General features: G+C 57.7%; 1 protein-coding gene across 5 annotated transcripts in view; it reads left to right on the top strand.

Moving 5' to 3' along the window:
• The window catches only part of LOC116956434 (pleckstrin homology domain-containing family A member 7-like), a 222,609-nt gene extending 208,611 nt beyond the window's left edge, over positions 1 to 13,998 (top strand). For all 5 annotated transcript variants that reach the window (XM_032978034.2, XM_032978036.2, XM_032978038.2 and 2 more), the window contains 9 exons: positions 245 to 382; positions 1,965 to 2,043; positions 2,920 to 3,032; positions 3,183 to 3,488; positions 4,532 to 4,687; positions 5,464 to 5,603; positions 5,734 to 5,882; positions 6,278 to 6,391; positions 6,774 to 13,998. In XM_032978034.2, the coding sequence (XP_032833925.2) occupies positions 245 to 382; positions 1,965 to 2,043; positions 2,920 to 3,032; positions 3,183 to 3,488; positions 4,532 to 4,687; positions 5,464 to 5,603; positions 5,734 to 5,882; positions 6,278 to 6,363 (1,167 nt within the window). In that variant the 3' untranslated portion in view covers positions 6,364 to 6,391; positions 6,774 to 13,998. The remainder of the gene's footprint in view (positions 1 to 244; positions 383 to 1,964; positions 2,044 to 2,919; positions 3,033 to 3,182; positions 3,489 to 4,531; positions 4,688 to 5,463; positions 5,604 to 5,733; positions 5,883 to 6,277; positions 6,392 to 6,773) is intronic.
• The last annotated feature ends 463 nt before the right edge of the window (positions 13,999 to 14,461 follow it).

The raw sequence follows: 14,461 nt of genomic DNA, 5'->3' as shown, positions 1-14,461 counted from the left end.
GCTTCCTAATATCGGAAGGGAAGAGCGTTCCAGACGGCCGCAGAAGCGCGATCTGCAAGCGCCGCGGCGATGCGGTGACCGCCGCTGCGAGGACGAGCGGAGTTTGCGTGACGATGGTTTTTATCGCTCCCCGATAAGATTGGCCGGTACGGGGACAGGGGGGGGGGGGTGCTGCTTGCGGGGCCAAGTGCCGTCGCGACGCGGCCGACCGTCCGTGTCCGTTGCCCTCGCCGTGCGTGCGCAGAGACGGGAGGCGACGCCGCCGCGCCCTCCGCTGCCCGACAGCTACGGCTCGGCACGGCCGGCGCTCGCGGGCAGCAGCTGGGGGTCGCCCTACGCCGGCGGTGCGCCCGGCGAGCAACTCACCAACGGGGACGCCAAGGTACGGGCGGGGGGGCGGCGGCGACGTCATTGTCGTCGCCATCGTCATAGTCGTCATCGTCATAGTCGTCATAGTCACCATCGTCATAGTCGTCATCGTCATAGTCACCATCGTCATAGTCACCATCGTCATAGTCACCATCGTCATAGTCACCATCGTCATAGTCGTCATTGTCATAGTCGTCATCGTCATAGTCGTCATCGTCATAGTCGTCATCGTCATAGTCACCATCGTCATAGTCGCCATCGTCATAGTCACCATCGTCATAGTCGTCATCGTCATAGTCGTCATCGTCATAGTCACCATCGTCATAGTCACCATCGTCATAGTCGTCATTGTCATAGTCGTCATATTCATAGTCGTCATCGTCATAGTCGTCATCGTCATAGTCGTCATCGTCATAGTCACCATCGTCATAGTCGTCATCGTCATAGTCGTCATCGTCATAGTCGTCATCGTCATAGTCGTCATCGTCATAGTCGTCATCGTCATAGTCACCATCGTCATAGTCGTCATCGTCATAGTCACCATCGTCATAGTCACCATCGTCATAGTCATTGTCATAGTCGTCATCGTCATAGTCGTCATCGTCATAGTCGTCATCGTCATAGTCACCATCGTCATAGTCGTCATCGTCATAGTCACCATCGTCATAGTCGTCATCGTCATAGTCGTCATTGTCATAGTCGTCATCGTCATAGTCGTCATCGTCATAGTCGTCATCGTCATAGTCACCATCGTCATAGTCGTCATCGTCATATTCACCATCGTCATAGATGTCATCGTCATAGTCACCATCGTCATAGTCGTCATCGTCATAGTCACCATCGTCATAGTCGTCATCGTCATAGTCACCATCGTCATAGTCGTCATCGTCATAGTCACCATCGTCATAGTCACCATCGTCATAGTCACCATCGTCATAGTCGTCATCGTCATAGTCGTCATCGTCATAGTCACCATCGTCATAGTCGTCATAGTCATCGTCATAGTCGTCATCGTCATAGTCGCCATCGTCATAGTCACCATCGTCATAGTCACCATCGTCATAGTCACCATCGTCATAGTCGCCATCGTCATAGTCACCATCGTCACAGTCACCATCGTCACAGTCACCATCGTCACAGTCACCATCGTCACAGTCGCCATCGTCACAGTCGCCATCGTCACAGTCGCCATCGTCACAGTCGCCATTGTCACAGTCGCCATCGTCACAGTCGCCATCGTCACAGTCGCCATCGTCACAGTCGCCATCGTCACAGTCGTCATCGTCACAGTCGCCATCGTCACAGTCGCCATCGTCACAGTCGCCATCGTCATAGTCGCCATCGTCATAGTCGCCATCGTCATAGTCGCCATCGTCATAGTCGCCATCGTCATAGTCGCCATCGTCATAGTCGCCATCGTCATAGTCACCATCGTCATAGTCACGGCAAGGTCAGAAACAAGGCCGGCGACAGGGCCAAGCCCAGACTCTGGGGGCGAATTTTTTTATAATCGAGGTCGGGACGAGGTTTAGGCATCGGTCGTGTCGGCGAGAGGGGAGCCTCACAGGGTGAGCGCCACGTGGTTTTTGCCGCAGGTGGCTCACCATCAACCGCAGCAGGGCAAGAGCAACGGCGCCAGCGACCGGCAGCAGCAGCAGCAGCAGCAGCAGAAGGGTGAGCGTGGGGCGCGGTGTCCCCCCCGAGTGTGACGGCTCGCCCCACCCCGGTGTTGCCGGCCCGTTCGCGTTGTGTTCGCGTGTCCACCCGCCCTGGTGTCCACCCGCCCTGGTGTTCACCCGCCCTGGTGTCCACCCGTCCTGGTGTCCACCCGCCCTGGTGTTCACCCGCCCTGGTGTCCACCCGCCCTGGTGTCCACCCGTCCTGGTGTCCACCCGCCCTGGTGTCCACCCGCCCTGGTATTCACCCGCCCTGGTGTCCACCCGCCCTGGTGTTCACCCGTCCTGGTGTCCACCCGTCCTTGTGTTCACCCGTCCTGGTGTTCACGTGTCCTTGTGATCGCTTGTCCCGGTGCCCGCGCGCCGCGGTGCGTGCGTGCGTGTCCGTGTACTCTTGTGTGTGAATCTCGACCTAAAGCTTTCGTGACTGCAGGAATCCAGATTCTTTGGGTCTTTCGGTAAAGTCACCTAGATAGGTTCAAAGAAAAATAACAAAAAAACTACGACGTTTCGATCGCAACACAAGCGGTGACGTCACCGCTTGGGTTATTTTCTTTGAACCTGTCTACGTGACTTTACCGAGAGACCCAAGAAAATATAAGCGTGTGAATGTTCGTGCGTGCGTTCATCCCTGTGTGTGTGTGTTTCTGCCGTGCCTTTCGTGCGTGAGAGTCCTGGTGCTCGTGCGCTCAGACACGTCCTTGCGTGCACGTGCGTGTCCACGCATCTGAGGTGTCCGCGTGTCGTCACACCCGGTGCGTCCCCCGGGTCTCCTTGTCCTCCTGTTTCATCATCGCGTGTCTCCCCTGCGTGTCTCCCGCGTGTCCCCGCGTGTCCCCGCGTGTCCCCGTGCGGCGGTGGTTGTCTCCCCCAGTCTTCACGTCGCTTGTCGGAGTTGTCCCCCCGCTGTCCCAGCCGGGACAGATGCAGTCGACCACCATCGCCTCCTACGTCACGCTCCGTCGCGCCAAGTCAAACGGGGCCAAGGCAAGTTCCGCGTTCTATCCACCCGTCGCTCCGCTCGTTTGTGAGCATCGCTCGTTGCTTGTGAACGTCGCTCGTCATCGCGAGTGTCGCCATCGTCGCCATCATCGCCATCATCATCGCCATCGTGGCCATCGTCTGCGCCATTGCTAGGAGCGGCCCAAGAGCGCGATGGACGCGCTGTACCCAGCGGGCGGTCCCACGGGCGGTGCCGGCCGCGGCAAGATGAGCGTGGAGGAGCAACTGGAGCGGCTCAAGCTCAACCAGAAGGCGGCGGCGGTGGCGGCCGGGGGCGGCGGCGGCGGCGGCGGCGGCGGGGGGGAGGCGGCGGCGACGGTGACCCCGGGGGGGTCGGGCCGGGCCGCGCCGCGCCGACGCGGCCACACGATGACACTCGACCGCCGGACCGTCCTGGCGGCGCAGTCGCCCGCACGGCCCGCGTCCGTGGACGTCTCGCAGGTGTGTGTGTGTGTGTTGGGGCTGTCACGTGCCCTGTGTGTGTGTGTTGGGGCTGGCGCGTGCCCTGTGTGTGTGGGCTGAAGGTGTCACGTGCCCTGTGCGTGCCCTGGGCACGCGTCAGCCCCAACCCATCGTGCTGGCTAGCCCCCACCCCCTCGTGTGCCATGCCGGCCTTCATAGGTGCTGCTACTCGCTATCAGCGTTTGCCGCAACAGTCTATTTGTTGGCACAGTAGGGGGGCACAGGTGGTGCATCTGCCAGTCTATCTCAGTCAGTCAACCCATGGCACGCACAAAGTAACACAGAGAGGACGGCCATCACAGTCAGTCGACACGTTCCACGAGGCGTGGCTTCGTGGCTTTTCGCGCCGTTGCTCCGTTGAGGTGCCGCCATTTCCGCGCCATTACCACTCTGTGGGCCTGGCGTCAACCCATGTGGCGCATTTTATCGCGGTGGAGACACCGTGGCGAGACGGTGGGCCATGAGGCCGTGGGCGAGACATTGGGTGAGACACAGGGTGAGGCCTTGGGCCATGAGGCCTTCGGCCATGAGGCCTTTGGCCATGAGGCCTTGGGCGAGACATTGGGTGAGACACAGGGTGAGGCCATTGGCCATGAGGCCTTGGGCCATGAGGCCTTGGGCCATGAGGCCTTTGGCCATGAGGCCTTGGACGAGACATTGGGTGAGACACAGGGTGAGGCCTTTGGCCATGAGGCTTTCGGCCATGAGGCCTTTGGTCATGAGGCCTTGGGCGAGACATTGGGTGAGACACAGGGTGAGGCCGTGGGCCATGAGGCCATAGGCCATGAGGCCATGGGCCATGGGCCATGAGGCCATGTGCCATGGGCCATGGGGCCATGAGGCCATGGGCTATGAGGCCTTGGGCCATGAGGCCTTGGGCCATGAGACATTGGGCCATGAGACATTGGGTGAGACACTGGACGAGGCCGTGGGCCATGAGGCCGTGGCGGTGTGGTGTCCGCCTGCCTTACCCACCACCACCCTTACCCACCACCACCGTTACCGCCGCCGCGTCGTTGCAGCTCATGAAGGTGAGCCAGCGCAAGGACGACCTGGACATCGCTGAGCTGGAGCGCGCCATGCAGGACGCGGCGGCGCCCGAGACGCCGGCGCAGGAGATCGCGCGGCTCCGCACCGCCGGCACGGAGCTCGACGGCAGCTACCATCCTGGGTCAGAGGTGAGACGCAGCCGGGGGTTAGGGGTGAGACACGGTGAGGGTCACAGGTGAGACGCAGCCACATCCTGGGTGAAAGTCGGAGGTGAGATGGTGGGGTCATAGGGGTGGGACACAGCCGGGGTCAGAGTTGAGACAGCCGGGGTCAGGGGTGAGAGACGGCCAAGGTCAGAGGTGATCCAGGGTTAGAGGTCAGTTGGTGGAGATCCGGGTCTGGATTGAGAGATATCTCCGGTTTTTGAGTGAGAGGTGCGGGGGGGGGGAGCTGTTGGGGTGGTGAGAGATGTGCACTTTGCGGTGATGTTTCAAATGCTGCTGAGAGTTCTGGGTTTTTGGGTTCCAATCAGGAGTCGGAGGTCGGGAGTGAAAACAGCTGGACCCGGGCGGGAGGTCACGGAGAGAGAGATCCAAATCTGAGCATTGTTCTGTGTCTGTTGACAGGTGCTGGTGATCACAGCCATAAAGGCAATGGTCGCATTTGTCATGATGTTGATAATTATTGTGATTATAGCAATGATAATTATGTATATGATGATGGCGAAGGCAGCAATGATAGCCGTAGTTACGATGACGATTGTCATGACGATGACAGTGATAAAGATAGCCATGACGATGACAGTTTTAACGATCATGGTTGCGATGTTCGCAACGGTATTCGACGGTGACGATGACAACGGGAGATGACGATGGTGTTAGCGATGATAACGGGAGCGATGATGTTGACGACGAGCCTGCCACGGTTATGCCCCCTCCCCCCGCCTTCCCCTCCCCCCGGCCAGCAGGTGTCCCCCCCTCGTCACAACGTGATGGTGCCCGAGCGCTACGTGGACGAGGACCCTGAGGAGCCGCTGAGCCCCCTGGAAATGGAGGCGCGGCAGAAGAACGTGGAGCGGATCAAGGCGATGCTCGCCAAGTCCAGGTACAGCGTCGTCACGCGCGTCGTCGCACGCGTCACGACGCGTCACGGTATTGACCAGGGCCGCCTTCCGCTTTCAAACCGCGGACCGCCCTCCCACCGTCACATTGCCCCGCCCCCTCCGCGTCGCCAGCGTGCAGAACGTGGCGCCGCTGCCGTCGCCGGCGAGCCGCGAGGTGGCGCAGGGCAAGGTGGAGGCGCACGTGCAGGAGCAGGAGCGCATCATCAGCATGTCGTGCGCCCTCGCCGCGGAGGCGTGCCAGCGGAGCAAGGCCGTGGCCGGTACGGCGCCGCCGCGGGCAGCTCGGACGCGCGTCGGCAGAACTCGGCGCGCGGTATTCCGTGGTATTCCGTGGGTCCCCGTCACGGGGCCTCGCCCGCCTCGCCATTTGTTCACCGGGGTCGCCGGTAAACTGCAGTAGCCGCAGCCATAGCGGAATGTGTACCGGATGCGGTGTGCGCCGGGCGTGGAAGTATTTTCCGAGTCACCGGTAAGACTGGACACTGTGGCGCCTGGCTGGTAAGTCGCCGCGGCCATAGCGGGGACGTATACCGGACGCGGTGTGCCGGAGCGAGGAAATGTTTTCCGGGTGACTAACACGGCCGAAGCGAGTCTCTGCGTTCCTCACGCCCGTCGCTCCGCTCTCTGGTTTTGTTTCCTGCCGCCCGCCCGACAGCCAAACTCACTTCCCCGACGAAGGGGGCGTCCCCTTCCCAGGATGCATCAGCGCCCGGCGGCGGCAGCCATTTTGCGTTTGTTTAGAACGCCAAGGTTTCCGCTCGGCTCAGCGGTGAGAGGCTCACTCACTCAGCCACTTGCTGCTCACTCACTCGCTCACTCACTCACCCACTCGATAACCCGCTTGCACACTCACCCGCTCGCTCATGGACTTTCTCACCCACCCGCTCGCTCGCTCGCCCACCCGCTCGCTCGACAACCCACTCGCTCGCCCACCCGCTCGCTCGCCCACCCGCTCGCTCGCCCACCCGCTCGCTCGCCCACCCGCTCGCTCGCCCACCCGCTCGCTCGCCCACCCGCTCACCCACTCGGAACAATCTCGGGCTCATGGCTGCCGCTGTGGTTGACATCTCGGCATGAGTGCTCGTGATGCCGGTGGCACCCTCAGTTTCACCGTTGCCTTTGAAACCCCCCACCCCCCCCCCTCCCTCTAGGTGTCATCCACCTGGCGGAAGAGGTGAAGGAAGAGGACGACGACGATGAAGGGAATGAGAAGAGGTGTCCGCGAGAACGCGGCGGCACGGGGAGGAGGGGGCGGGGGCAGAACGGAGGACGCCGCCGCTCGCGCTCGGCCCCCGCCGAGGGAGAGAACCCCGCGGGCGGCCGCGTGCCTCTCGCCGTCGCCATCCCGGCGATCGTTACCGAGCCCCGACGACGAGCGGCGTCGTCACCGGATGAAGAAGCGGCGTGCGGGCGGTGCGGGCGGACGTGCGACCGGGGCGTCCGCCGGCTTCGATCGATCCGCCCGGTCGCTCGTGGGTCCACCGCACCGGCGCCGGACCCCGACCTTACGACCTCGCTCACCCGCCCGCCCCGGGGGGGGGGGGGGGGGGGGCGGGTGAGCGAGGGGGGTCGCTACGTCGGGTGGGAGTGGGGGGGGGGGGACACCCTCGTTGACGCGTATCAACGCAATTTGTTAAACGAAATTCCCTCCTCTCCCGCCCTCCCCTAACGATAGTTTAGGGTTGAAGTAACCGCGAGAAAGCCAAATGATGTTCTGTTGCTACCGCCGCGGCACACACGCTCCAGTGGGTTGGTTTCGCGAGACGGGAGACGACGCGGTGAGGCCGCCCCCCCCCAACCCCCCCCTCGGGGTGTCACCGAGAAACCCCGCCCCCACCCACCCCGCCCGCGGTCCCGGAAAACAAACGGAGTTGGCGGGGCGCGGCATGACGGGGCCTGGTGAGCGGTGACGGCTCTAACACTACGTTACCACAAGGTGGGTGGGCGGGGGGGGGCTCAGCTGGCCGTGTCTCCCGACTCAACGCTTCGTGTGTGCTCGACAAACCCAATCGTCGTCGTCGTGAGCCGTGGCCAATCCGCTGCTGGATGAAGGCCTCCGCCGAGCTGCCGCCGCGACGTCCCACGGTGATCCCGCGCGACGCGACGCGACGATCCGTTATGCAAGCTGTAAAATGTACGCGACGACGCGTTTTAAGAGAGAGGTGACGATAGTTTGCGTGCAGCCCCCGCCGAGTCGCCGAGCTCGGGGGCCCAGGCCGTGCCGCGTTTCCGCTCGGCAACCGCGCCCCCATCACCCCCCCCCCCCCCCCCCCCGCCGCTCCCAGACGTTTGTCCAAGCGAGGCGGTGCGGGGAGTGATGGGCGGCGGGGGGGGGGGGGCGGCAGTAGCGGCGGTGAAATCGGCGGTTGTCCCCGCTCGCAAGGGAAGAGCGCGGAGCAGCCCGCTCGCTCGCTGCTCTGCAAGCTGCCGGTGATCGTGTTGTCGAGTCCCAGCGGACACGTGCGTGCCCCCCCCTCCCCACCCGCTCTGCTGCGCATTTTGGCCTTTTTAAAATCGCCCCACGGGGTGGCGGTGGTTACCGTCCGTGGATCCCGGCGAGCGTACCCGACGGGAGACGCGGGGGCCGCCGGTTTAAGCGACCCTTTGCGATTATAGATTGCGTTTTTTTATTTTTTGTGCGGAACCGCTGACGAACTTTCAACCGCGGACGGACTACGCCGGACAAGAAAAAGCGAAGCGGTGGGGGGGGGGGGGGGGGGAGCGAGAGCGAGTGGGTGCCGGCCGGCCAGCGTCATCGGTCCGAAGAGTTTGGACGTGGGTTGGGAAAGGGCGGCACGGGGCGACTTACAAACCCCCCGGGGATGCTGCTTGCCCGCACGGCGAGGGCAGCGAGCGGGTTTTGTCTCTCCGCAGCGCGGGTTGGCGCCAGCCTCGAATAGCCAAGCTCCGTCGATCCACCGGGCACGCGCCGACGGTGCCGCCGCCGCCGCCGCCGTCTCGAGCCAAAGCTGCGGCTGTCATTCCGCCAGAGGGCACCGCACGGAGCAAAGTGGGCGCGGGCGGGGGGGGGGGGGTCACTCGGGCCTCCCCTTTCCACCGGAGCTACGGCGGGGGGGACGAAGGTTGGCGCACCACCCGGCGGACGATCGGCAGCGGCTTTCTGACTCGGCGGCGGCAGCGGCGGCAGGGGCGGCGCAACCGGTCGAGGCGACGGCTGCACGTGGGCGTCGGATGCCTCCTGCCGGAAGCCCCCCCCCCCCCCCCCCCCGTAAGCAGGTGGTGTCCGCCGTCACCTGGAGGCCGTAGTTTTAGTTGCAAGTTGTTGGGGTGGGTTTGCGGAGTGAGGCTGTAGGCGAGTGAAGGCTGTAGGTCAGTCGTGGGTAGGGTAGGGTGTGTTTGCGCCGTAGGGCGGTTTTCAGCGTATTCGGATGATTTAGACGCTCCGTCGGGACGTTAAGACGCGAAACCAAAACTTCGGGGTCGTTTTACGTTTTTATTTTCAAATCCAGAGAATGCAACGTCGCGGGAAGACGCAGCGTGAAAAATGATTCGGTGACGCTGGAGGGGAGTGAGAGCATACGTCCTGGTGGCAGGGGCTGTGTGGCAACGGATGGCGTTGTTGGCTGGGCCCCGGTGTCATTAAAATCGTACACATCTGGTCACACATCCACACTAACACACAGTGATGAATACTAACACACAGTCATGTATACACACAGTTATGAATACTAACACACAGTGATGAATACTAACACACAGTGATGAATACTAACACACAGTGATGCATATACACAGTAATTAATAATAACACAGTGATGCATACACACAGTGATGCATACACACAGTGATGCACACTTACACAGTGATGCACAATAACAAACAGTGATACACAATAACACAGTGATACACACTAACAGTGATACACACTAACAGTGATGAATACTAACACAGTGATGAATACTAATACACAGTGGTGCATACTAACACACAGTTATGCATACACACAGTGATGAATACTAACACACAGTGATGAATACTAACACACAGTGACACACACTAACACAGTGACACACACTAACACAGTGATACACACTAACACAGTGATGAATACTAACACAGTGATGCATACACACAGTGATGAATACTAACACACAGTGATGCATATGCACAGTGATGAATACTAACACAGTGATGCATACACACAGTGATGCACACTAACACAGTGATGCATATACACAGTGATGAATAATAACACACAGTGATACACACTAACACAGTGATGCATACACACAGTGATGCACACTAACACACAGTGATGAATACTAACACACAGTGACACACTAACACAGTGACACACACTAACACAGTGATACACACTAACACAGTGATGAATACTAACACAGTGATGAATACTAACACACAGTGATGCATACTAACAAACAGTTATGCATACACACAGTGATGAATACTAACACAGTGATGCATATACACAGTGATGAATAATAACACACAGTGATGCATACACACAGTGATGCACACAAACACACAGTGATGAATACTAACACACAGTGACACACACTAACACAGTGATGAATACTAACACAGTGATGCATACACACAGTGATGAATACTAACACACAGTGATGCATATACACAGTGATGAATAATAACACAGTGCATGCATACACACAGTGATGCATACGCACAATGATGCACACTAACACACAGTGATACACACTAACACACAGTGATGCACACTCACACACTAGCACACAGTGATACACACTAACACACACACTAACACACACACACGGCCAGCTGATTCCGGGATGCGTGGTCTCCATCCGAGCGAGGCGCCGTGCTTGGGCCGCTGCCTGCCGGCGGAGAAGGCTGCAGCGTGCGGCCTCTAGGTAGTGCCCCCCTGCCCCCCTGCCCCCCCCCAGTGGCCACGTGTTGGCAGCAGGAGACGGCTTCTGCTGCATCAGCTGCGCCGGTACACGAGTCCCTTGAAGGGCGGGCGGGCGGGTGGCCTTTTGATTAATTTAAGTAAAATATCATCTCACCTTGTGCCTGCTAAGTCGAGACCCCCCCCCCCAACACCTGTACCAGCTTAACTCTCATTCGCGTTAAAATCTAAGATAACGGTTCATAGCTATATTTTATTACAAGTGTGCGTGTGTGTGTGTGTACTATTAACGTTATCACTCTATAGGTTTTGTTTTTAAAGTTTGTAGTTTTGGCTTTTTGTTTTTACTCGCAATACATTTAGTCGCTGGTAAGATTTAATAACCCCACCCCGGTATGCTGTATTATAATGTTAATGATGAGTAGCCGTGTTAATATTAATAATTATTTTTTACATCCTCGGATTTTACTGTGAAACAGATCTCGTTGCGGAGGAGGAGGGGGCGGGGTGGAGTGTCGAGGGGGCGGGGCGGAGTGTCGCGGGGGCGGGGCGGAGTGTCGAGGGGGTGGGGCGGAGTGTCGAGGGGGCGTGGCGGAGTGTCGAGGGGGCGGAGTGTCGAGAGGTAGTAGTAGTTAGTAATAATAATCAGCTAAACAAATTCATCGCTTCCACTCGCTCGAGCCCAACTCTGGCCCCCTCGTGCCGCAACGCTCCGTGCTGTGAAGCAGCGCACGGACATCCCCCCCCCTCCCTCCCCCCACTCCTCCTCGCCCCTCATCATCATCCTCCTCCCCCCTCTTCCTCGCCCCCCCCTCCTCCTCCAAGACTCTCGCTAGCACGGCCAGCCGCGCCGTTGCAGCGATCTAAACAAGGATGGGAAGCCGTCCGTGGTTGCGAACGAGCGGTCGCGGATCGACCGCAGCCCACCCACGCGTCGGTGTCTCAACTCGTCACAGCCGCCGCCATCGTCGCCACCAACTTCATTACCAACGTCATTAACAAACTTCACCAACTTCATCGTCACCGCCATCGTCGCCACCAACTTAATCACCAAACTTCACCAACTTCATCGCCATCGTCCACCGCCAACTTAACCAACTCTATCGCCGTCTTCACCGCCATAGTCACCACCAGCTTCGCCACCATCGCCTCCATGTAATTTTCACCGATGCCGGCCTATTCTAGCACAGCGCCGGCCTATTCCAGCACAGCGCCTGCCTTCACGAGACCGGAATCGGTCGCTTTTCGTATTTTTGTTTTAGTATTTTTGAAGTGATTTTTTTTGTTAATGTTAAGGTTCGACTTCCCCACCCACCACCAACCCCCACCCACAGAAAAAGAATGCAAACTAAATCTGCGTGCCCTCGTTTGAATTCCAGTTCCATTGTTTTGTGGTTTTATTTATGTAAATATTGGTCGACGCTAGCTTGTGCTTTTAAAACGACGAATACAAAAATAACAAGAGTTCTCACTTTTAACCCCTTGATGAACGGTGTTATTCAAGATTTGATAGCACTTTTGCATGGCTTTAAAAAAATATCGACAGCGTACATATATATTTTTTAACTTTATTTTAACACCGGTTCAACTTTTTCTACATCGCTTTCGTGAGCTCGTAGGCTTCCGGGGCTGTCTTAAGACATCGCCACGATGGAGCGGTTGCAAGTGATGCCCCGCCCCCCCCCCCCCCCAGGCAACCTGAACCTGGTGGATGAGTTCAACATGTTTCACGAGCGCGCAATATGTAGGCGTGTGTTTGTGTGCGCGGGCGCCCAGTGGTTAGCCAACCCGGCATAGCCGAGTTCGATTCCCGCTCTCGGCCGCCACCAACACCGGGTTTGTGACCTATTATCTGAACCGGTACTGTCGACTCGGCCTCCGAGTGAGTAGTGCGGTGTGTTAAACATCACCACTGGGGAGACAAAGGCGGCCGGGCGTGGTTCATTGTCACAAACAACCCCCTCATGTGCCGCGCCGGCCTTCGTAGGTGCTCGCGAACGGCACTTTCCCCAAGTCTGTTAGAAGGCTATATGGGGGATAATTGCCTTTGCATAGGTTTATCGCCCCCCCCCCCATTCTCCGCTCACAAAGTTTTTTCAAATGTTAGATTCTCGTAGAAGAGAGAGGGAAAGTTGTATCGGCATTCTTAGCAGATTTTATAAAAGTGTACAGTAGATTTAGCGACTCTAGGGAGTTACTGTTTGTATGCCCGCGTTAAATGTTAACTTTAAAATGGGGACCCCCAATCGATTTTATAACCACACCTGCGTTTGGAATATTAGAAACGTGCTTTAATAATGATGATGACGACGATGCTCAACAGTCATATCGAAGACAGGATAACAACACGTGCCGATTTCCAGATTCACGCTTTTTGCTCAAATGCTCTCGCTGCGGGGAGAAAATGGCCTTTGATTGTATTCTTAACCCCAGGTCTCATTTTTTGCAAGAGACTTTAGCCCCTCATCCCCACGCCCCCCCCCCCCCCAACCCCCATATCGATGTCTGGGTTGCAATGTGGAGGTCGGCGAAGGTAACTCTATCTATGGCCGTCCTGGGTGCTCTGGGTGAGTCGACCGGTGCACGCGACACCTGGGTCTGTCCCGTGAGCGCCTGCCAGCGAGCGAGCCTTCGTCATGGCCTCAGGAGGGCCGCCACCTCGTCTGGCACACGACGCCGTGGTGGATGTCGCCGCCAATTCGGCGACGAGCGGCGGTTGTTTGTTGTTTGTTTGTTGTTGTTGGTTGTTGTTGGGCCAGCGACGCGCGCCCTATCCCAACACGCGCGTGCCCCGACCTAGAGCGCGCCGTGTCCGTTGTGACGTGGGCCCGTTGTGACGCGGTCCATTGTGACGACGAACGGCGGGGCCGTCAGCCAATCAGATCCATCGTCGCACGCGCGCGCGCGCCTCGAATCTCCACCCCCCCACCCCCAAGGTTGCGTTTTTAGACTTTGGGCGACAGCATCTCGGTGCCTATATATCGGCGGAAACTTGCCGCATTTGACAAAGCAATGCACAGGGGACCCCCTTTTACCCGATGGGTGGCATTTGCACCCAAAAAGTTGTAAAAAAAATTGCTAGCGGTGTATTAAAGTTAATTAAAAAAAACGAAGTGATAAAAAATATATAAAACACGACAGTTGAATACAGTATGTTGATAAATTATCTCTTTACATTGAGGCAAAGGAAGAATAAGGTACTGTTTAAAATGCATTTAAGATGTGTGGAAATTTGCGACGACGGCGAGGAGGAGGAGTCGTAGGAACAGGCGGATTATAGAACGGTTCGCCTGTGGATATTCCTTGTAATATACGACGATGATGATGTATTTTTGGAATCGCGGTTTGACATTTTTTTCTCTCAGACGAGTGGCAAAATGCAGCAGCGACGGCGGCGGCGGTGGCGGCGATGTCCACGACGAGGAGGGATGCCGCGTTGGGGTTTTTTTGTGTGTTTCGCTTGAGTTGTGTACACAACTAATAAAGCTACTTACCGGCTTGGACGGGAAGACGCCTCCGTGGCTCGTCTTGACCCCACCCCTCCCCCCACTCGAAAGCAGTGTCGGCTCGGGACATTCTTCACGAGGTGGGGCTGTTGTGCGTGACCTCTGGAAAGATGATGATGATGATGTCATTAAGAAAAGCACTCGTCGTGTTTCGATTTAAAGCTTTCGTGACTGCAAGGATTCATCTTCTTTGGTTCTTTCGGTAAGTCACGTAGAATGAGAATAAAATTATAAAATAACAATACAATTCTCTCGACGTTTCGGTCACAACACAAGTGGCCTTCAGGTGAAGGGACGAGACTGTCTCGAGGACAGCGAGACAGTCTCGTCCCTTCACCTGATGAAGGCCACTTGTGTTGTGGCCGAAACGTCGTGAGAATTTTATTGTGTTATTTTATTATTTTATTCTCATTCTACGAGACTTTACCGAAAGAACCAAAGAAGACTCGTCGTGTTGGCCTTCCCG

This window comes from Petromyzon marinus, chromosome 65 (assembly GCF_048934315.1).
Source record: "Petromyzon marinus isolate PM22_M1 ecotype Great Lakes invasive population chromosome 65, UKy_Petmar_22M1.pri1.0, whole genome shotgun sequence".
In the NCBI taxonomy this organism is placed as follows: domain Eukaryota; kingdom Metazoa; phylum Chordata; class Hyperoartia; order Petromyzontiformes; family Petromyzontidae; genus Petromyzon; species Petromyzon marinus.
This window is presented reverse-complemented; position numbering and strand designations above follow the sequence as displayed.